Source organism: Balaenoptera physalus (genome assembly GCF_965194825.1).
Source record: "Balaenoptera physalus genome assembly, chromosome: X".
Taxonomy (NCBI): domain Eukaryota; kingdom Metazoa; phylum Chordata; class Mammalia; order Artiodactyla; family Balaenopteridae; genus Balaenoptera; species Balaenoptera physalus.
Genome location: NC_138903.1, coordinates 95,389,146 through 95,409,835, shown reverse-complemented (window position 1 = coordinate 95,409,835; position 20,690 = coordinate 95,389,146). Strand labels below are relative to the sequence as shown.

General features: G+C 43.0%; 1 protein-coding gene across 1 annotated transcript; it reads right to left on the bottom strand.

The window, feature by feature from the left end:
• Window positions 1-733: 733 nt before the first annotated feature.
• PRPS1 (phosphoribosyl pyrophosphate synthetase 1) lies at window positions 734-20,222 on the bottom strand. The gene is made up of 7 exons (XM_082447699.1): window positions 19,946-20,222; window positions 9,487-9,670; window positions 8,242-8,340; window positions 6,976-7,100; window positions 4,102-4,275; window positions 1,838-1,997; window positions 734-875 (listed from the first exon to the last, which is right to left on the bottom strand). Exons 1-7 carry the CDS (start codon window positions 20,065-20,067, stop codon window positions 783-785), a joined length of 957 nt encoding a protein of 318 aa, XP_082303825.1. The 5' UTR covers window positions 20,068-20,222; the 3' UTR covers window positions 734-782.
• Window positions 20,223-20,690: the final 468 nt, after the last annotated feature.

The window sequence follows — 20,690 nt, the reverse complement described above, 5'->3', positions numbered from 1 at the left end:
GCACTACAACACCACCTAAAACCTACTACCGCAGTGGTAGTGGGCTAAGGAAGATTAAGCTACAGCGAAATAATCTCATGTAAATTGTTATAGATTATATAGTAGGAAGCGAGTTTGCTTTCCAGAAGACTATGGCACAATGATCACTTCGGACCAAGTTGATATTTGGCCAGGAAAAGAAGGTCAGGCCAAATGGAAAGGAACAGGGACAAAGGAGAATCCAACTGACAGAATCCAAGCAAAGGGTGATGGATCAGGCTTTTTCCTCCCAAGAAGCATTTGTTGCATGGTGGGTTGCCTCCCCTCAGGCTCCTGCCCTAGAGCTGCTCCAGCCTTAGAGGGGCTCAGCAACCAGAGCTGGGTTCAGGCTGCCCCAGGCTCATGCTGGAATTTAATACAGACTTTAGAGAACTTGTCACAAGTTCGGGGGTTGGGGGGGGCGCTGAAGCATTCACATGCAAAGTAGTCTGAGCTTCCCCAAACACATTCAGACACCCTTACACAACTTTTTCCAAAGTCTGACATCTTGTAGCAGCTGAGCTGTAGTTAAAGCTGCAAGGCTCACAAGATCAAAGAAGCCAGGACGAGACAATACAGGTAGGAAATCCCAGCAGTTAACCTCAATCTTTCTCTAATGTAGGAGAAACACTCATATACCTGATGTGGGATGTAGAAAGCTACACTGTAACAAGCTGGGTTTCTGCTGGATTTTTCATCAAATACCAAAGGAAAATAAGGGGCGGGACTCACTTTATTTTTTAAAAGCCTCGGAACTTATTCTATTATAAAGGGACATGGCTGAACAGGTAGGAGACAGATTCCCCATTGTGAGTTCTCCTGATGGCTTCTGCAAGGATCATGGAGATGTCGATCACCTAGGAGGGCAAGGCAAGCATCAGGTTAGTATCATACAGACAGAGATGACTGACTGGCCAGTTTGCAGACACTGATGAGCAGCCCAATGAGGGTCCTTCCTCTTAAGACTGCTGCACTGTGCTGTTTCCCCAAGGGAGCCCATAGCCAGCTGCTCTTCATACCCACATTTTAAATATAACCAACCACTTGGGAAAGAGTCAAAATGCTTATGGAGGAAAAACTCTGACTCAGACTCACCAAGATGGTGGTAAGCTGGCATTTAAAAATTCTTAGGAATGAAAAAAGAATATTTAAGCTGAAAAAGAAATCCTTAAGAATGACATCAACCTTCCAATTCCACATATTTCTAGTGGATTATATTTCCATATTTCTAATGGAAAGCGAATGGATTACTGTACATATTTTTAATTAAGCAAGGCCTTGTTCTTTTAGTGCAATAGCACTCAAATTTTATTGTCTGACAATTACCTGGGGAAATTAAAGTCCCGGTCCCATGACCTCTGGTTTTGTAGGCCCTGGATAGAGTAAAGGAATCTGCATTTTAACGAGAACCCTAGGTGATTAACTTAGGTGCTTTCCAGAGCACGCTGTGAGAAACACTGAAGTTCTAAGGAGCATACCATCAGTTTAAAGGTTTCACATTATGTTTGCAGGGGCCAATAGTTAAGAGTGATACACACAAACTGTAAAGCATGGACCTGGAAACTTGAGTGTGTATCACAATCACTGGGAGAGCCTGTTAAAATGTAGAATCCTGGGCTCCATCCTCCAGAGATTCTAGGTCTAGCTGTTTGAATTTTTAGACACGTGATCTTTTTCCTTTTGGGTCACAGATCCTGATGACTAAGCCTTGAGAGCAAAGGAGGAAATCTTTAGAACCCACCCAGACACCTAATTCAACACATGTAACCACCTCCCAAATACTCAGTGGAGTCTTGTTTTGCAAGAATCTCAGCCTCACCTGTATTTTGGAGCAATGCTTCATCTTATCCTCCTGAGGTATGGTATTGGTGACAACTACTGCTTCAAAGCATGCATTATTAATGCGAGAAATGGCTGGGCCAGAAAAGATTCCATGAGTCAGGATGGCATAAACCCTGGTGGCTCCAGCTGAGAGAAGTCTAGAGGAAAAAGCAGAGTTGATTAGGAGTAATCTTACTTGTCACTATAAAATCCGAGTTAGGGAAGAAGAATGTCTTAGTCAACCTGGGCTGCCATAACAAAATACCACAGACTGGATGGCTTAAACAGAATTTTATTTCTCACTTGTTTCTGGAGGTTGGGAAGTCTAAGATCAAGGTGTCAGCAAGGTAGGTTTCATTCTGAGACCTCTTCTCTTGGTTTGTTGGTGGCCACCGTCTCGCTACATGCTTCCATGACCTCTTTGTGTGCATAGACCAAGAGGGGGAATGGGGGGTGGGGTTGGGAGGGAGCTCCCTGGTGTCTCTTCTCATAAGGGCACCAATATCATCATGAGGTCCCCACCCTCATGACCTCACCTAAACCTAATAACCTCCCAAAGGTCCCATCTCCAAACACCATCACACTGGGGGTTAGGGCTGAATTTTAGGGTGATACAATTCAGTCGATAGCAAGGAGAGAGAAACAGACTAAGAACTTATCTGAATAGGTCTGGATTAGTGTAGAAGGTCTGTGGCACAGACTGCTATGCTCAACAAAATCTGTCTCTTCTTCCTAGCACACAGCTGGACATTTCCTAGCCTCCCTTGCATAGTTAGGTGTGGCCATGTGACTTAATTCTGGCTACCTAAATGTGGACAGAGGCTTGTAAAATCTCCCATGGGTGATCCTCCATGCTCCTTGCCCTTTCTGGCTGGCCAAAATGGAAATGTTAAAGATGCAGCGCCCCAAGACTGAAAGGGGAATACTTGCGTTGGAGCATGCCATGAACAAGAAAGAAACTTTACCGCGTTCAGGGAGTTGATCTGTTAAGAGCAATTAGCGTTAACTTACTAATATGATAAAAGGAGTTTTATAAATGTATACTCCAGGATCCAAACCAGGAGAGCACACAAGTCTTTTTTTAAAGCGTCTATTATATATATATGCTAGGCACTGTGCAAGGTACGGATACCTGGAGATTTAAAGAACAAATTATGAAAAACAATGCTGTCCATACCGGCTTGGATTATAAGCAGTGGGGAGCCACTTAAGGTTTTAAAGGAGGCATGAGGGGAATCTAGTCTTAGTTTTAGGAAGATAAGCGAGTAGGGTGGCAATGTGAAAGATGGACTGGGGAGGTAAGAGACTGGTGACTGTCAGCAGAGAACAGAGGGACAGCAATTCAGAACAGTGCACGCAAACGATGAGAAGGAATACGAATGAAGGTAGTAGCAGCGAAAATGAACAGTCAAAAGGTAAGGCCAGGGATTCTACCTTAGGTAAAATATAAATATGAGAATCTATTTCTGTCTCCTCAGGCATATGGAGTTCTTACCTTAACTTGTTTTAAAAAACTATCAAGGGACATCCCTGGTGGTCCAGTGGTAAAGAATCCCCCTTACAATGCAGGGGACATGGGTTCAATCCCTGGTCAGGGAACTAAGATCCCACATGCAACGGGGCAACTAAGCCCATGTGCCACGACTACTGAGCTCGCGCGCCTTAACTAGAGCCCGCATGCCACAAACTACAGAGCCCACGCGCTCTGGACCCCACACGCCACAACTAGAGAAGAGAAAACCCGCACGCCACAACTAGAGAGAAGCCCATGCACCACAATGAAGAGCCCGTGCGCTACAACAAAAGATTCCGTGTGCCTCAAGGAAGATCTTGCGTGCCGCAACTAAGACCCGACACAGCCAAAAATAAATAAAATAAATAATAAATAAATCTTTTTAAAAATACTATCAAAAGTAGAATACTTAGAGTGATGAGATAATTTTGGAAATATAGTGGTGACAGTTGCACAACATTGTGAATGCAACTAATGCCACTGAATTGCACACTTAAAAATGGTTAAAACAGCAAATTTCATGTTACATAAAGTTTAGCACAATAACAAGGAAAAATAAAACTAAGAAAATCTAGAGAAAAAAATAATACTTATCAATTTACATGCATTGCAATTTTAGCCTAGGGTGACAAAAGAAAGCTAGTTATCATGTCCTCAATTCAGTTCCAAAGAGAATCAGCAGGCTTAGGGCATTCAGACAGCAGTTAGCTTTTTACTTCTAACCCCCAGCCCCACCACTAGGCACTCACTTGTCAGCTGCATGGCAGATTGTACCACAGGTGTCAGCCATGTCATCCACGAGGATGGCCACCCGGTCCTTCACATCTCCCACTAGCACCATGCGGTCCACTTCATTAGCTTTCTTCCGTTCTTTGTGAATCAAGGCAAAGTCCACATTCAACCGGTCTGCGATGGAGGTCACTCTGCAACACAGGGTATTCACAGTTAAAACGTGTGCGTGTGCCTGTGTGTGTGTGTGTGTCTTAGGACAAAGAAAGGAACTAAAGGATGGGCTTGTTTTCTGGGGGAGAATACTCCTTGAAACCCAACAGTTCCCAGGGTTGGAAGAAAGCTACCGGAATTGATTGGCATCACAAACTGGGTTTCATAGACTAATGCCTCCATATCCTGAGAGCAGTTTATGAATGTATTAGTCAAACTTAGATTACAATTCATTCTGGGTTACCGTAGGGGAAGACGGACACCCTCACCAGTCCCAGGAGGCGGTATAATGAATGCTAGCGCATGTTCGTTTACTAGACTGGCAGCAAAAGGGGAGAGAGAGATGACTTGGTTAACTAATGCCGGGAGTGTAGATCACCCCAATTTGACATGCGGATGTGGTGAGAAGTGAACCTGAACTTGGTGGGAGAGGAGCGGTACCCAGCCCATTCCAATGCCCACGCCCTCATCACACTCCCCTCAGTGATCCACCAACCGTCAATGTCAACTGTACCTGGACACCAAGCTTGGGAATTCCTTTAAGGACTGCTAGAAAAAAAGTTTTACCAATTAACTGGGCAAACCAGGCATCTTGCTGTACAGCTCAAAGCACCTCCAAATCAAAACAGAATTCCTTTTTTTAAAATTACAAGGCAATACAAACCAGACTAGAAGGTGGGATAGAAAATAAATCTTTCTGGTGACAAAGTACCATGTAATCACTCAAACAGCAATCCATTCAGTGTATATGACTGTGGTGCCCCAGTGACACGTATGGCCACGCTCCACCATGCCATCCTTCTTATGCATGAAGAGGCCTGTGCTTTGCGTTTTGTTTTTTAATGTAATACTGATCCAACCAGAGCATTATGTCCTATTTCCCTTGTGGCTATGGTCACATATCTCGAGTTTGTGCTGAATAAGGGAGAACCTGTGACCATATAATAAAGGACAAACAAGATTTGGACCACAACCTAGGCAACATTTACACCTGATCTAAACAACCCATACCCTGTGCTCTCCTTTCCTACTGCGTGGGCACATAACAACATGAGTTACCAATCTGGGACTTCCCTGGTGGTCCAGTGGTTAAGACTCTGCGCTCCCAAAGTGGGGAGCACAGGTTCGATCCCTGGTCGGGGAACTAGGATCCCACATGCCGCACGGCGCAGCCAAAAAAAAAAAAGTTATCAATCTGCTTGGAATGATTACTTAGCCAAGGCAAATGCATGATCACTTAGTTCAAGCATCCCAAACCGTCCACACTCAATGGCCAACAAACTCAGTGACTGACAAAGTGTAAAGGGCTCAAAAAAGTCACTCCCTATATCCTTGACGGGAGAACTACGTGCAAGTCACAATCACACAGGAATCTCTACCTAGTCCAAAAGCCCTGCCGAGACAGACGTGATAGCCATTCACTTTGAAAATATTTCATCACAAAAAGAAAATTATAAACAAACAAACAAAATCATTTAGCAATAAACCATCTACTGAAGGCAGTTTTCCTGTACCCAACTTTGGAAAGAAAATCGTGCTTGATTACTTATTTCAAATGTGACTGTTTTCTAAGTCTCTGTGGAAGATGATTTTCACAAGTATGACAAGCACCATGAGGGGGATGTGTTTTAGGTTCCATCTCTAGTATTACAGATGGTAACTAGCGACAAGGGACTCACAAAGCCATACATCTGGCTGGAGAACAGAACTCAAGCTCTCAGCTTATCAGTTCTGTTGAAGTTCCTGAAATAAAGAGGTTGTTGAGAAACAGTCATTGAAGATTTGAATGGCTTTTGCAAAGATCTGAATTCGCGTTTCCTAATCATCTGTGTTTTGTAGCTCTTCATTCTATTTCCACAACAAGAAGAACATGTGTCACGCTTTTGAATGCATTACTAACGAGTGAGCCGCTAAAGAAATGAAAAGCTCTTAGTCTGCACCACGTGAGCTGAAGCCCTGCAACTGGCAATCCCTGGCAATCAGTTTGTTTAGAATGTTCAGAGCTTGGCTTAAATAAAATCACCACACTTTCTTTTCCTTCCTGATTAATATTTTAATCTAAAGGATCAAAACGGTTTAACCAACTGTTTGGAGGTATGTAAAAGCTTACTTGTTCACTATTATCATGGGCTTCGATAGCAGGTGCCATTCATTAGAAAACCAAATTCCTCCCCCTCCTGATGGGTCACAGCGCTGTTGCTAGACCTGCAGCGCTGAGTCACTGTTGGGTTATGGTCAAGCCCACGATGCCAGACTATTTCGTGCACCTCTGCTGTCTTTCAGGTAGTGACTCAGGCCAGTAGAAGAGGAGTGAGTAAAACCATATCCAGCCCATGCCCTAGCTACCGGCACATCCAAGTACTTAAAAACTGTCACTTCTCAATATCTTGTAATAACCTATAATGGAAAAGAATCTGAAAAAGACTATACATATATATATACACATACATATATATATACACATATACACATATATATATGTATATACATATATGTATGTGTATATATATATAGTCCTTTTCAGATCACTTTGCTGTACCCCTGATGCTAACACAACATAGTAAATCAACTATACTTCAAGAAGAGAAAAACTCACTTCAGTAGAGAAACATCGTTTTCTGACACAACTGTCTGAAAGCTTTTCCCCAGTACGTTGGGAATAACATGACTTTCAACCATACCTCTTAGCTCCTCCAGCATCGGGTGAGACAATCGTGCAGTTCCTCCATTCCGAGATGTTCTCCCTTATCCACTTGAGGACAGCTGGCTCTGCATACAAATTGTCCACTGGGATATCAAAAAAGCCCTAGAGAAAGAAAGAAGCTGGGTCAGTTTTGCTTGTTTCCCTTCTCTTCCATTTACAAATAATGAACACAAAGAGAATAGTAACTTGCCCACAGAATACTTTACTGCAACATTCAAACTGATCAGAAGGCATGCCCGGCATGGCAGACTGTAAAAGCAGCCTCCTCGAATTCGGGCTGTGCAAGAGAGCCCAGCCACGACGGGCAAAGCCAGGCCTCGGCTACACCACAACTGACCACAGGCACATGAGCGAGCTCTTGGGAAAAACGGCCAAGTCCAGCCAAGACCAGAACTACCCAGCCAACGTGCAGACCCACGAGGCAATAAATGCTTACTACCTTACGCCACTAAATGTTGGGCTGGTTTGTTAAGGAGCAAAAACTAACTGGTAAACCAGTTAGAGATGCTATGGTATATAAACTTAATGGAAGCCATTTACAATAAATGGTCACAGTAACTAGAAGTCAGGAGATCTGCGTTCTAACACTAGTTGCTACAGATTAGTTGTATTTCACAACTAATCTGTTCCTCTTCTATGAAATGGGTATAATCACCTGTCCTATATCTCACTGAATTCCCAGAAGCCTCCAATGATAATGATTTCAAAGTCTCTTTAAAAAGTATAAACTATAAGGTGGTATTCTGCTCCCCTAACTCTGTTTAGGATAGAAAGTAGGTTCCAATATCTATGGCTCTAAGTTTAATGATGACAATAACAGCTCCCATTTATTTCGTATCTTTCATGAGCCAGGCGTTATACTATGAATTTAATATCTTATTTGATACTCACAATAACAAAGCAGTGTGTGTTCAGAGAAGTTAAATAACCTGCCCAAGGTTACAAAGCTAGTTAGTGTCAGAGCCAGTATTCAAACTGTCAGAGCCAGTATTCAAACTAAGTCTGATGCCAAAGCCTACATGCTTCCCAGAATCCCAGACGGCCTCCCTGTGCAACCACCCCACGTGACTAAGATCATGATCTATGCTTAAGGGGAGGATGTTGAAAATGTCATCAATGTCTAGTTTATTTGAGCTGTACTTGGGCAGTTTTTGCTTCCCTACGGTTTCCAGCATTCAGTCCTCTCCTACCCCCTTTCTAATCCCTAATAATCCCTAAGCTAATACTCAGCTTCCACTGATACCTGAATTTGAGAAGCATGCAGGTCCATGGTGATAATATGATCCGCGCCTGCTACAGAGAGCATATTTGCGACAAGCTTGGCTGAGATTGGAGCCCGGCTCTAAATGGAGGGGAGGAAAGAAAAAAAAAAAAAAAAAAAGCCAATTTGAGAAACAATTCATTTGCTCAAGAAGCACTGATTTACTGTGCACCTACTGTGTTTAAGGTACTGTGCTACCAGGAAATTCATAAAAAGTGACATAGCCACTGACTTTGAGTACATCACAATCTGGCACAAATATGAAGTGGATTATCATTTTTCCAAATCAAGATACATATTTCAGAAAAGAAAATACCTTCCCTACCTTTCTTTTTCTTCATGTACATATTTTCTGCCTATTCAAGTGTTTCCAATGCTCCATTATTTAAATTAGGCAGACTTTACAAATCTTTTTTGAAAGAATTTTATTAAAATCTCTTTTAACACATACATACTCAAACCTGTGTAACATCTAACGTGTCAACATTTAAAGACACATCACAGGATGGAAATTATAGTTTTATTTTATAAATTACACCACTCCCTTACTCATCCGGAGGCCAACGTTCCAGTAACCTCAACCCCCTTTAATAACAGGTAAACACACCTGGCTGTACCATAAAATAGCAAGGCCCATGTCCTTTACTCTACTCTGTAGGAGCACTGTATTTTACTGAAATAAAAATATCTGGCCTTCTCCCAGGCATTGTATGTAAAATTTGGGCATCAATTACAACAGACCTGCAAAGTTTTACATATATGCTTTATCCTCTAATACTCCAAATAAGGTGAGATGTGTGTGTGTGTGTGTGTGTGTGCGCGCGTGTGTAATGAGACCAAGTATTCATGTAACTGACTTCAAGTTATATGAAGAGGTCACAACTAGAACCAAGAGGGTCCCAGAGGAGCTACCATAGTTTAAAAAAATATTCTACTCCATGGGAGCTGGTGCTTAGTCTTGCTGATACAATGAAAAAATAGCAGTGAGTTAGCCAAGAGTCACATACATATGACTGGAATAAAACAGACAGACTGCAAATGTGTTGCTTTATACAAACCAATCACGCCAATTGTTTTGAAAATCAGGTAATGCCTAAGATAAAAAAAATAATATCCTCTAAATATACATTTGATAATTAAGGAAGTTTTTTGACTTTGGGCAAGTGCTCCTGCTTCCCCTGATTTTAAAAAAAGAATTAAAGAAAAAAACAGAGATTCCGTGCCTACCTTATCCTTCTTATCCTGCCGGGCATAAGGGAAGCATGGGATGACTGCAGTAACCCGACTGGCTGAAGCAATCTTGCAGGCATTAATCATGATCAAAAGTTCCATTAGATTGTCGTTGATTTCACCGCAGCCACTCTGAACAATGTAGACATCCTCTCCACGCACACTTTCGCCAATTTCCACACTACAGGAAAAGGAAGGACAACAAAAACAATAGATTTTAAAGCACTATACTGTATGTCTACAGACAGTAAGGTCTAAAAAACACAGCTTCCCCACTAGTATGCTATGAATGGGTTACAGCTGCATGTGGACTTGATCCCCTCAGACTTCAGGAGATTCCCCAGAGGAGTCCCTCTAACAAAACAGTTTACTGCCTCAGTTTACTCCAGTGTACTATACAGATATTACCTGCTTTTATAGGTGACATGACATGAAAAAGATTGGCTAAGGCACTTAGAAGTAACTGGACTATAATTTCAGTAAGCAGGCTGTATCTCATTTCATATATTGAATGCAAATCTGATATAGCATCTATGACTGTCACAATCCACATATAACAAAAGAAGTAGAAAGCTCATACAAGGAATGAATCACTACCATTCTATAATGATGCCTTCTACAGAAGATAGTACTACATCTACCACTTTGGCAGTTCACTGAACAAATATTAAATGTTCATCGCCAATCACTTTGCTTGGTGCCAGGGACATGACGGAGAACAGATGTGGTCCCTGCCTTCATTCTATGCTAACTGTACTCTGGTCCAATTAGTAATTCTTATTTTTAAAAATTCCACAGGAAGTTACTCTAATTATGGAGTAAGGCTATATTTTACCATAAAATGAAAGTTTTAATATTCATACTTGGATCCTTACCAAGAATAACTTATTAAAAAATAATAACCTCAGTGACACCTCAAAGCAACACCATTTCCCCAATTAATCCTCTAGGTGAGGTGGGGGGTGTGTGTGGGTGTACGGGCATGCATGCGTGTGTAGCGTGTGTAGGCAAGTAGACCAGAACAGTTGATAACCTGTACTGATGAAGAGAAAAACTTCTTCAACAGGAAGTAATTCCATTGCCAGAAGCTGATATAAGAGCTAATTATTATTTAAAATTTATTCCTTTCCAATCCAAGTAACAATTGTTACTTAGTTCCCCGACTAGGGATTGAACCCATGCCCTCGGCAGTGAAAGCACCGAGTCTCCAATCCCAGGATCCTACTTTTTTAAAAATGGGGTTAGCTTATATTGTAAAGCAAGAAAAATAAAAGCAAATGGTAAAAATCAAACCAGAAACCAATTAGAACAGGGAAGTTGAGATTCCTGGTAGCCAGAACAAAGAGGAAAACACGTTTGTTCGGGATGTTTGGAGGTAAACCTTCAGGCACTGAAAAATGGGCAAAATAAACCCAAAGTAAGCAGAAGAAAATATAAACATAAGAGCAAGAACCAATGAAGTTAAAGACAGTAAAACAATAGAGAAAAACCACTGAAACAAAAAGTTAGCTCTTGGGGCCTCCCCTCGTGGTCCAGTGGTTAACAATATGCCTTCCAACGCAGGGGAAGCGGGTTCGATCCCTGGTCAGGGAACTAAGATCCCACATGCTGCGGGGCAACTAAGCCCGTGCACTCTAGAGCCTGCGTGCCACAACTAGAGAGCCCGCGCATACCACAACTACTGAGCCCTTGCACTCTGAAGCCCACGCACAACTAGAGAGATGCCCGTGTGCCGCAATGAAGAGCCCATGCACTGCAACGAAAGATCTCGCATGCTGCAATGAAGATCCCACATGCTGCAACTAAGGCCCAATGCAGCCAAATAAATAAATAAATAAATAAATTCTGAGAGGGACTTCCCTGGTGGCGCAGTGGTTAAGAATCCGCCTGCCAATGCAGGGGACAGGGGTTCAAGCCCTGGTCCCGGAAGATCCCACATGCCGCAGAGCAACTAAGCCCGTGCACCACAACTACCGAGCCTGCGCTCTAGAGCCTGCGAGCCACAACTACTGAGCCCACGTGCCACAACTACTGAAGCCTGCGCACCTAGAGCCCGTGCTCCGCAACAAGAGAAGCCACCACAATGAGAAGCCCGCAACGAGTAGCCCCCGCTCACCGCAACTAGAGAAAGCCCACGTGCAGCAACGAAGACCCAATGCAGCCAAATAAATAAATAAATACATTAAAAAAAAATCAACCAATTGCACTGTATGGACCTTATTTGCATACCAATTCAAGCAAATTGTTTAAAAAACCCACATTTATGAGACAAATGTGAATACTGGCTAATTATTTGATATTAAGAGATTACCGTTGATTTGTTTCAGGCAAGAAAATGGTATTGTGGTTAATGAAATATATATGGGTGATATGATATAATACCAAGGTTTGCTTCAAAATAATCCAGTTGCGGGGGGGGGGGGGGCGGGGGGAGGGGGAATAATAAATGAAACAAGATTAGCCGTGAATTGATAACTGCTGAACTGGGTGATGGGTGCATGGCAGGGAAATCATTTACTATTCTCTCTACTTCTGTATATGTTTGAAATGTTTTATAACAGGAAGAATGAATGAATGAATACCACTCAGGATTAGGCTGCCTCTTGCATCTGCTCACTTATGAACCTTCTGCAGGCCTGCTATTGTGAAAATTTAGAAGACTGAGGTTTATCGTCCCTCACAAAGTAACTCACCTCACACTACAGGTAAGTGGGTCCAACGTGTTTCTTCAAAAGGTTTTGACAGATCTGCTCATACCCTTTTACAGATACCCAGCTGACAGATATTTAATTTTAGGTGGAGGTACAACTTGATGGGTCCACCAGGATGCAATGGCTACAAAGAATTTTACGGCGGGATCCTGAAATAGTGATGCTGAGCAACATGATGAACCGAACAGCAATTTTGTGGACCCCAAGACACAGCTGAACAGACATCTATTAATCACCAAGATCAGCCTTAGGAAACAAGTGAATCTGTCAGCAATGTCAACTATGCTAATGCCAAAATTGCTTTCTGGAGACATTGTTTTAAACTCAAATGGACAGGCACGAGAGGGCCAGGGAGGGCTTCCTGGAAGAGCAACTTGCATGCTATCCAAAGTGTAGGCCCTAGAGCGTCACTGTCCAATAAGGGAGTCACTGGCCTCGAGTGGTTGTTGAGCACTTGAAATGCGGCTAGTGTGACTGAGGGGGTGAACTGAGATGCGCAGTAAGTGTGAAATACCACACCTTACCGTGAAGCTGGTATAAATAAAATAAAAAAAGATACCGATTTTTTTATATTGATTACATGTTAAATTTTTTTAAAAACCACTCAAATGGACAGGACTAAATAACACCTTGTGGAGGTGAGCCTGCTCTGCAAGTTCCTCACTATGGTGGGCCCGAACAAGAGGCTGCAGGAGTTTCAAGGGACTTCCAGATCTCCTTTACTAACGCTGCCTGCCCTTTGAGAGGTTCCAGGCCGAGTCTCTTCTGTGTTTTTTGTTTTTGTTTTTTATAAATTTATTTATTGTATTTATTTATTTTTGGCTGTGTTGAGCCTTCATTGTTGCGCACGAGCTTTCTTTTTAGTCGCAGTGAGCGGAAGCTACGCTTCATTGCGGTGCTCAGGTCTCTCATTGCGGTGGCTTCTCTTGTTGCGGAGCACAGGCTCTAGGAGCATGGGCTTTAGTAGTTGTGGCACGTGGGCTCAGTAGTTGTGGCTCGCGGGTTCCAGAGCGCAGGCTCAGTAGTTGTGGCACACGGGCCTAGTTGCTCCGCACCATGTGGGATCTTCCCGGACCAGGGCTCGAACCCGTGTCCCCTACATTGGCAGGCGGATTCTCAACCGCTGCGCCACCAGGAAAGCCCCCTTCTGTGTTTTATGGCGCACAACTCTAGGGCCCTGACTGAGTACTTCAAATATCCAGCAACTTCAAAACTGAAGAAATTTTATTTTATTTTTCAAGAAAATTTTATTTTATTTTATTTTATTTTATTTTTCACGCCCTGCCCCCCTGCCACCTCACCTCCTCGACCAAGCTCTCCACTTCTCTGGGGGAGCACAAAAGTCAGGCATATTGATTGCCAATAAAAAGCCAATCGTGTCCTCTACACCTGGTGTGGGAAACCTATGGCTCTTGTTCCAGTCAAGAACACAGAATATCATCTGTGCTCCAGACATTCACTCACCAGTCAGACTGTTTGATTAGGAGCCAGGGAAGAGCAGTTTGATAATTGATCCAAGACAGTATAAGGGATGGGCTAATTATCTACTCTAAAGCTGTCTTATTATCAAGTAAGACCAGAAAACAACATATTTAAGACCATGGTGGCTTATCTCTTTTTACAAATGCCTCAACTACCAAAGTCAATATAAAAAATATTCACAAAATTGCTTACATTGTTCATTATGTTACTCGGCATCATTATTTAAGGATCCCACCCATAAAATTCGTAGAATTTTGTGCCTGGAAGTATCTAAAGAGTTTTATGAAAATGAGAACTACATAATCCATTGCATATGCCTTTATCCCTTTGGCTGCCGGGAAGCCAAGGGATACAGTTAAAGTAACACTAAATCAACTTCAGTAATCACTTTATGCCAAATTCTTGGCACAATTACTATAGTCCTTTGTTCTAACAGGCTTCTGATGTATCTACTTAAACTTTTTGTACCTGTGACTATCATGAAACACTTTAAATCCTTTCTTGAAAGCAGGTAAGGTAATAATTACAAAATTAAATTTTCACTGCCAACTTAAACATCAGAGAGCATTTGCTAAATACATAACTTTAGTAGAAGTGATTTTTTTAAAAAGTATATTCTAACATCACATAAGGTTTGAAAAGTAATTCTTAAAAAAAGTCACCAGCTCACCACCTAACAATCACCAGTACCATTTTTGTATTATATCACCTAATAAGCAACCAACAGTGCAGCCGTTTCCCAAAGCCACACTTAGGACTAGCACATACCCTCAAGCACAGAAGGATGTTATGACCAGACATGCATCTAATAACTTAAAAAAGTTATTTAACTATATTAAAAATAAAGTGGTACACATAAACTAGGACACTGCCTTGTTTTACTGTACATAATTCTAATCTCACTAATCAAGACCAATCTTTCCCTCCAGTTAGTACTACGATGTACAGACTTGCATAAAGCCTTTAAAAAAGCCCATGAAGTACACTTAGATTATACAGCTCGGTCAATAAACAGTTCAGTGAATCCAAAAAAAACCTTAATATTATTCTTATGGTTTCCTCTAAGAGATGATAAGTTAGGCAGTGATGGATGGTAGAAGAATTGATGGTGTGCCTGAAACCTGTTTGCTCTTAATATCATCTACCACCGCAACGAAGAGTAGCGCCAGCCGGCACGCAGCAACGAAGACCCAACACAGCCATAAATACATACATAAATAAATATATATATATATATTAAAAAAAATCATCTACCAGGTGGAAAGACCTGGTTTAGCAACTGAAAGGGTAACAATCCTTGTTCTTTCCCTCTAGCTAATGGTATGTCCTCCAAATGGCTTTGGGCCAATGATTCTCCCAGCTGTTCTGGGGAGGCCAGATGACTGGCTATGTCCATCGAGTGAGAAAAACTGGCTTCTCCTTTACCCTTTCCTTTAGCATCAGACATAATTGCGTCTGACAAGCACAAAGTGTTAAACATAAAAAGGAAATAAACTGAATCTAAAAGTGCCTTTTGATTGGTGGTATTCTTAAGAAAATCTCAAGAATTTAGATGGATGTTGGCACGTGCAAAACACATGGGATTAACTAACAAAGGTTATAGTTCTTAGGAAAATCCTAGGCAACCAAGGTTAAAGTCATCCCCCTATCAGCCTATCCAGAGTAACCAAATAAACCAAAGTTATTTAACAATATTGAAGAGAACTGAGTCCAGAAATTTAGTACATATAACAAGAAAGAAACAGACTCACAGATATAGAGAACAAACCAGAGGTTACCAGTGGGGAGAGGGAAGGGGGAAGGGGAAGATAAGGGTAGGGGATTTAAGAGGTACAAACTACCATGTATAAAATAAATAAGTTATAAGGATATATTGTACAACACAGGGAATATAGCCAATATTTTATAATAACTATAAATGGAATATAACCTTTAAAAATTGTGAACCACTTTGTTGTACACATGAAACTTATATAATATTGTACATCAACTATACCTCAATAAAAAAAATTTAGTACATTCAGAAGTTTCAAAAGCCAGATGAAAACTGTAACAGCAAAAAATGTAAAGAAAATACTCAGAGTTGGGCAAGTTACTTAACCTCTGAATCTTAGTTCCTTCATCCATAAAATGGGGATAGTAAGAGTAACTCCTCAGAGCAGTGTTGAGGGGATTAAATATTAGATGTGTATAAAGTGCACAGCATAGGAACTAGCACATTTTAAGCATTCACTATTTATTAATTATTATTAATATCATCATTGCTGATAGCAGAACTCGTTCAACTTTTCTTGAAAGCAAATTTGGCAATAAGTATTAAAAAGCCTGAGAGGGACTTCCCTGGTGGCACAGGGGTTAAGAATCCACCTGCCAATGCAGGGGACACGGGTTCGAGCCCTGGTCCAGGAAGATCCCACATGCCGCAGAGCAACTAAGCCCGTGCACCACAACACCAAGCCTGCGCTCTAGAGCCCGTGAGCCACAACTACTGAGCCCACGTGCCACAACTACTGAAGCCCGCACGCCTAGAGCACGTGCTCCGCAACAAGAGAAGCCACCGCAATGAGAAGCCCGTGCACTGCAACGAGTAGCCCCCGCTCACCACAACTAGAGAAGGCCCGCACGCAGCAAGGAAGACCCAACTCAGCCAAAAATTAAAAAAAAAAAAAAAAAGCCTGAGAAGTGGTGTATACCCTTTAACCCAGTAATTCCCCTTCTAGATATTTAACCTAAGGAAATAATCAGAAACAGTCAAAAGATTTACATTCAAGAGTTTTCATATAAAAGAATCAGATCAAAACTTTTAAATATCTAATAGAAACTTGGTTATCTAAAATTATAGTAAAACCATGACAAGACTATACAGCTATTTAAAACCATGTAGACTAAATATTAAGAGGAGAAACTACTCAAAATATATTGCTGGGTGAAGAAAGCTATAAACAACCTATCTTACTCTTTTGAAAAAGTACATAAACAAACATCTGGAAGTTCATAAATCAAAATGTTAAGTTTATCTTGGGTGGTGGAATTATTGGGGATGTCTTTTCTCCCCTCTGTCCTCTTCTATATTTTCCACATTTTCTGCAATACCATCACCACCCCTTACCAACACTGTGAATTTGTTAGACAATTTTCTAAGAACTTTACTCCTATCTCATTTAATTGTCACAATAGACTCTGGGTAGATACTACTTTAGAGATGAGATTACTGAGGCAAAGAAAGGCTTAGGATTCAAACCCAGCTTCTCTGATTCCAGAGCCTGAGCCTTTAACCTCTCATAGCTATTTGTATGTGTCATACACCCACATATATGTATGTATGTTTCCTCAAAAACAGGACAGCAGGGGCTTCCCTGGTGGCGCAGTGGTTAAGAATCTGCCTGCCAGGCTTCCCTGGTGGTGCAGTGGTTGAGAATCTGCCTGCCAATGCAGGGGACACGGGTTCGAGCCCTGGTCTGGGAAGATCCCACATGCCGCGGAGCAACTAGGCCCGTGAGCCACAATTACTGAGCCTGCGCGTCTGGAGCCTGTGCTCCGCAACAAGAGAGGCCGCGATAATGAAAGGCCCGCGCACGGCGATGAAGAGTGGCCCCCGCTTGCCACAACTAGAGGAAGCCCTCGCACAGAAACGAAGACCCAACACAGCCATAAATAAATAAATAAATAAATAAATAAATAAAAATTAAAAAAAAAAAAAAAAGAATCTGCCTGCCAATGCAGGGGACACGGGTTCGAGCCCTGGTCCGAGCCCTGATCCAAGCCCTGGTCCAGGAAGATCCCACATGCCTCAGAGCAGCTGAGCCCATGCGCCACAACTACTGAGCCTGTGCTGTAGAGCCCGCGAGCCACAACTACTGAAGCCTGCGCGCCTAGACCCTGTGCTCTGCAACAAGAGAAGCCACCGCAATGAGAAGCCCTCGCACCACAACGAAGAGTAGGCCCCGCTCGCCGCAACTAGAGAAAGCCTGCGCACAGCAAAGGAAGACCCAACGCAGCCAATAAATACATAAATTAATTAATTAAATCTATATCTATATATAAAAACAAAAACCAAAAAACTGGACAGCAAAGGATGATCCTGACTTCAGAAGAAAGCTACTCAAGAGAGCATCAACCCCTGAGATCCTGCCAAATTGCTGCAAAACGGTCTCATTTGAGGATGGGCTCTGCAGTTCCCCATCTGATGACCCAAAGCACCCACTGAGCTGCCCTGTCCATGACCTTTAGATCCCAAGAGTCACACAGGGCAGCAGTTACCACTTATGCAGTGCAGAAAAGCCGAAGGTTGGGGGAGGGAGGTGAGGGGAAGCTCCATAAGCAACATATTCGATTATGTTCAATGAAGATTTCAGAACATCTAAGGAACCAAAAAGCTAATGATTAAGCCAGAAACAAGGCAACCTAACCAGTCAGCAATTTTCCACATTGGGCTTAAGCTTATCCAATGTTTCCAAGCATGTTACTGTCCAGTTGTTTAAAAATGAATTCAGCCTTTTATCTCAGGGAAGTAGATTGGGACTCCTGCTAAATTCAGATAAATCAATCAGTAGAACACTAAACTGTTCTCCCCCTCCCCACTCCCAATATAGCCTCAGGTCCTGATGTGTTGCACCAGGCAGAGGGTCCACAAAGAAAAAAAAGTCTTTGTATTTTTTCATGAAGCACAGGAAAAGGACTTAATAGTCACAGTTCTCTAAGGGGAACCAAAAAAACCTCTAAATGAAAATCATTCTTGCCCCCTAGCTGTAGTGCCACTTGCAAAGTCTGGTCCTGTTTTGTTTTATTACAGCCCATGAGTCATAATGCTGTGGTTAAAGCTAAAGACAGCAGCTCGGCTAGCCTTTCCACTAAGGTACTGCCTGGTTACAGATGGCATCAGTGTTTGCACTATCATTTGCATCACAACCAATGGTACAATGATCAAGCATCCAGAAGGAAGCTGTCCACTACAGATGAATGCTTTTATCAGCAGGGTCTACAAAGGATAGGGGGAGTTACACTTTGGTAAACAGTTTAAAGAAAGAAAAAAGGGAACAAAAGCATTTAGGAAAAAAATGTTCAAAGCAATCTTCACTAATTTAACTGATTCATTAGGTTTGGTGTAAACTTCCCCTTAGAGGACTGACTGTAAGACTGTGGGCACTGCTCTGATTTGATCAACAGGGTACCAACGAAACACAAAAAAACACCTAACAGAACCAGAAGATGCTATGTTTAGGTGGAAGGGGTATTGAAAGGATCAGGTGACCAAGCTATCTCTAAGATGGCCCCAAGGTGCAGGAGCACGGTGGAAGTGGGGGGAAGGTGCAAATTTAATTAGCAAAGCAATGAAAACAATTCATTGCAATGCTCTATGCATTCCCGGCCTTCCACTCCATGACCTTTTCTCGATTATCTTAAAATTCAGGGATAAAACTGTCTCCTAAATCCCCCGCACAACGTTAGAAGTGGGCAAGTTCAGGATAGACTTTGGTACTGAAAAATATGCTTTTGTATTGTCTGTACCAGTAGCTACACTTGGGAAGGTCAAGGATTCCAGAATTAAGGTTCCCTAAGATTTTCTGGATGGCTCAAACTGAGATGCTGGCAATCAGGATGAAGTTAATGCATCATTTTACCCGAGCGACTAGATTTAACTTAAGTATGGCTCCTAGTCTAAAGATGTGAAAAGCCAACGCTTGCCAATCGAAGGGAAGTCCTCAGTATTAATTTTGGCGCCCTCAGTACATAACGTCAAATTCCCTCAACAGGAAATCCAACCGACACCGTTTCGAATTGAAAAGCTACTTCTTAGACTCTAGGAGAAGCACTACGAGGGCTCAGTACGCAGTAGGATCTCCCAGGCAAGCTGGTCTAAGAGCTGAAGAGAACCCAATCTGGTCTGAATGGCTCAAAAGCGAAGCGACAAAGCCACGTGTCCCCACTGCCGAGCCTAGGCGTGTTTTCCCTCTAGCCGCTCTAGGCAGCCACCATCCCCACGTTGGGTCCTCCAGCCCTTGCCTTCAAACCCAGTAGCTTCGCCTCCTGCTCCATCTTGACTCCACCCAACCGCACGGTGAGAATGAACGTGACCCTCCCGCGAGAGGTAAGATAACGGAAACAGCCCGTGGGGCACGCTTGCCACAGAGCTGCCCCTTATGCCCCCAAAGCCGGCCCTTCGGAACTCACGCGGTGGCCCCATCCCCCTACCCTCTGCTGCCCAAGTGTCGCCTGGCCGCCCCGGCAGGTGAGGCCGATTGGGGTCCCAACTTCATCCTCACCAGGTCTCCTGATTGCTGAATTTCTTAGTCACCACCTTGCCCAGCTCCAGGCCCAGGCGGTCGGCAATCTTCTGGGATAGGTCCTGGTGGGAGCTGCCGCTGAAGATTTTGATATTCGGCATCTTGGCCAACTACCCTAGGCACTCTTTGCTTAGTGATCGCTGCTGCTGCCGAGACCCGAACCGAGTCGGCCCAGAGACTCAGTACCAAGCACTTCGCATTGCTACTCCGCCATCTTACATTCCCGCCGGCGCGCGGCTCTAAATTGCCCAGCGCGGGTAGGCGGAGTCAGCGGGGAAATTTACACCCCGCCCTTTCCGATTAGCTGAGCGCCGGCGAGGGGCGGGTGCTTGTTGTAGTTCCGCCTACCCCCGGCTGTCTCAGGGATTGACTGGAGGCCCTGAAGGGGGCGAGGCTAAGGAATCGCCCCGCCCCCTGTAGCGAGGCAGTCTGAGAGGGCTGACTAAAAAACGCTGAGATACCCGCGCTTGGCTGGGGGTGGAGGGATGCTGGTGACGCGTAGGGCCAGATCTTTCCCGCAAGTCACGCTTTTTTTTTTTTTTTCTTCAGCACTTGAAAGCAAGCCTGGCTCTGGTTTACAGTTTCTTTTAAAAATATCTGTTTATCAGGATGGCAGCCACAGTTCGTCTGAATGAAGGGGAGATTTCTGAACGTGATTGAGTTTGCATGTTTCTGAACATGATTTTTATCTTTTTGTAAGGATGAGGCTGAATTAAAGCACGTT

What these genes read in the sequence shown, in the direction of transcription:
- PRPS1 (XM_082447699.1), bottom strand. Translation starts at nt 20,067, where the DNA reads ATGCCGAATATCAAAATCTTCAGCGGCAGCTCCCACCAGGACCTATCC. An exon ending in TTCAGCAATCAGGAGACCTG is followed by an intron (nt 9,671 to 19,945) that starts GTGAGGATGAAG and finishes CTTTTCCTGTAG; the next exon opens with TGTGGAAATTGGCGAAAGTG. An exon ending in TGCATGCTTCTCAAATTCAG is followed by an intron (nt 7,101 to 8,241) that starts GTATCAGTGGAA and finishes TTCTTTCTCTAG; the next exon opens with GGCTTTTTTGATATCCCAGT.